The 1931-nt window shown below is 36.8% G+C and overlaps 1 protein-coding gene across 1 annotated transcript; it reads right to left on the minus strand.

Moving 5' to 3' along the window:
• Positions 1-224: 224 nt before the first annotated feature.
• LOC129805568 (small ubiquitin-related modifier 2) lies at positions 225-1607 on the minus strand. The gene is made up of 3 exons (XM_055853565.1): positions 1444-1607; positions 924-1052; positions 225-845 (listed from the first exon to the last, which is right to left on the minus strand). Exons 1-3 carry the CDS (start codon positions 1459-1461, stop codon positions 708-710), a joined length of 285 nt encoding a protein of 94 aa, XP_055709540.1. The 5' UTR covers positions 1462-1607; the 3' UTR covers positions 225-707.
• Positions 1608-1931: the final 324 nt, after the last annotated feature.

Below are 1931 nucleotides of genomic sequence, written 5' to 3' on the forward strand. Positions count from 1 at the left end.
ACTTTTATTCAACCTCTGACGGAAGATTTCTTAATTTTTTTTTTTAAATTTCATTACCTACTATGAAACACCGAAATGTTTCTCTGATCAACCATGAAACTTTATTGAAACATTGTCTTCAAGGCATCCTACAACTTGGATAACATGGATAACTGACCCACCTCGTGCGTCGATTTCCTTGAGGAAGCCCGCAAGTTGAAAAGACCGGCAAAGAAATAGCATCGAATTTTTCCTGATTTTATTTATTATTCAAGTGAAATACATTTAATGCAGGCGACACGCCAAGTATCTTAATCCGTCAAATAGTCCAAATGCGCGTCCAGAGATAAATCAGCTGCATAAGTAAATTCGCTAATGCCAATATTTAGTTTTGGGTTGGTTTTTAAAAAGACTTCCTATTTATTTGAATGAAAATTAAATTATCTTACGACAGAAAAGAAAAAAAAATTCTTATCATTCCCTTCTCACAAAAAACTCCATTTTCTTTTATCTTCCAAGTGACCACACCACAGAGATCTCCTTTCGTCCGGGAATGTTGGAATTACAATGCGCTTAAGTTATTTTGAGTCAAAAATGAAAAGAGAAAATTTCACCCACGCTCTAAATTGTTTTCTTTTTCTTATAATTCTGTTGATCTTTAGAGATGTGCATCATTTTAAAATTATCCGCGATGATTCTCGTCCCTTTGGCTCCCAAAATCCCGGGAGTTAGTTGAAGGAGCCACCCGTCTGTTGCTGATACACCTCAATTGTGTCTCCCTCCTCCATTTCCAGGGTGTTTGGGGTATCATTCTCATTTATTGGCTGTCCATCGAATCGGAATCGGACAACTTGCATTGATAGACCCTAAACAAAAAAAAAAAAAACAATCCAAGAAAATCACATCAAGAAAAATATTTCAAAACAAAAACAATAACAACTTACCGCTCTATCGCAGTAGGCATTCATTAGCTTCCGCAGAGGTGTATGTTTTTTAATCTTGAACTGCACCACAGCATTGTCCTGACCCAAGACCTTCAGATTAATGTGCTCAGACTCGCCCAGCTTGTTATCCTGCAGTCAAAACAAATCCTTCATCAACCAATGCCCCACAAAACAGCACAAAAAATCCCCTTTTCATCCCCAAAAATTGCACAATAGAACGCAATTCCTTCGCGTCCGGAAAGCTCAACAAGGCAACATAACCTCAAATTCCGGCGAGACTCCGCCCCATCGCCCCCTCAAACTACCTCATTTTTCTCCCAGAAAATCCACCCAATTTCCATCGCTTGCTCCCCCTCTCCATCCCAAGCACCAATTTATCGCGAAAAAACATGGGAAAATTGAGAAAAACGATGCAAAAATCGTGCAGATGACAAGCAATGTCTCAGAAGCCGCTAAAGCGGCGTTCTGCACAAGCCAATTCGGTCGATAAAATTCACAAGCATTTTACAAGGAAACTTACCTTTTTCTCATCACCCATTTTTGTCTAATTTGTTGTGGATCACGTGAAGTACGAGATTTGGCTGGAATTTGCAGAATCTGCTGCGAAATATCCTAGTAAAAAGAGATTTTAACTTGCACGACACACGCTCTTCACTTGAAGGAAAGAACAATATGGCGCTGAAATATGGCGGCATACATTCTTGGATAAAATTCACTTGGGTAAACATTTTAGACGATTTTTGGGTAAAATGTAAGTTGTAAAAACTTTAACTTGGGATAATGTTTAGAATTTTCAAAAATGGTTTTGGATTGAAACGAACTATTTAGATCCTGATTTTATCCACTTTATCAAATCAAAATAATTTTTTTTAAATAAATCAAAATAGCCAATTAAGATTCCCATTTGGTTAACAACTATAACTATAGCTAAAGAAAATTTATCATTTCTTTTATTTTTTAACTCTTTCCTCGTAATCGACATTAAATTGAATTTTCTTGAAATAAACC

The sequence above is a fragment of the Phlebotomus papatasi genome, chromosome 3 (genome assembly GCF_024763615.1).
Source record: "Phlebotomus papatasi isolate M1 chromosome 3, Ppap_2.1, whole genome shotgun sequence".
In the NCBI taxonomy this organism is placed as follows: Eukaryota; Metazoa; Arthropoda; class Insecta; order Diptera; family Psychodidae; genus Phlebotomus; species Phlebotomus papatasi.

What these genes read in the sequence shown, in the direction of transcription:
- LOC129805568 (XM_055853565.1), bottom strand. An exon ending in ATGCCTACTGCGATAGAGCG is followed by an intron (nt 846 to 923) that starts GTAAGTTGTTAT and finishes TTTTTTGTTTAG; the next exon opens with GGTCTATCAATGCAAGTTGT.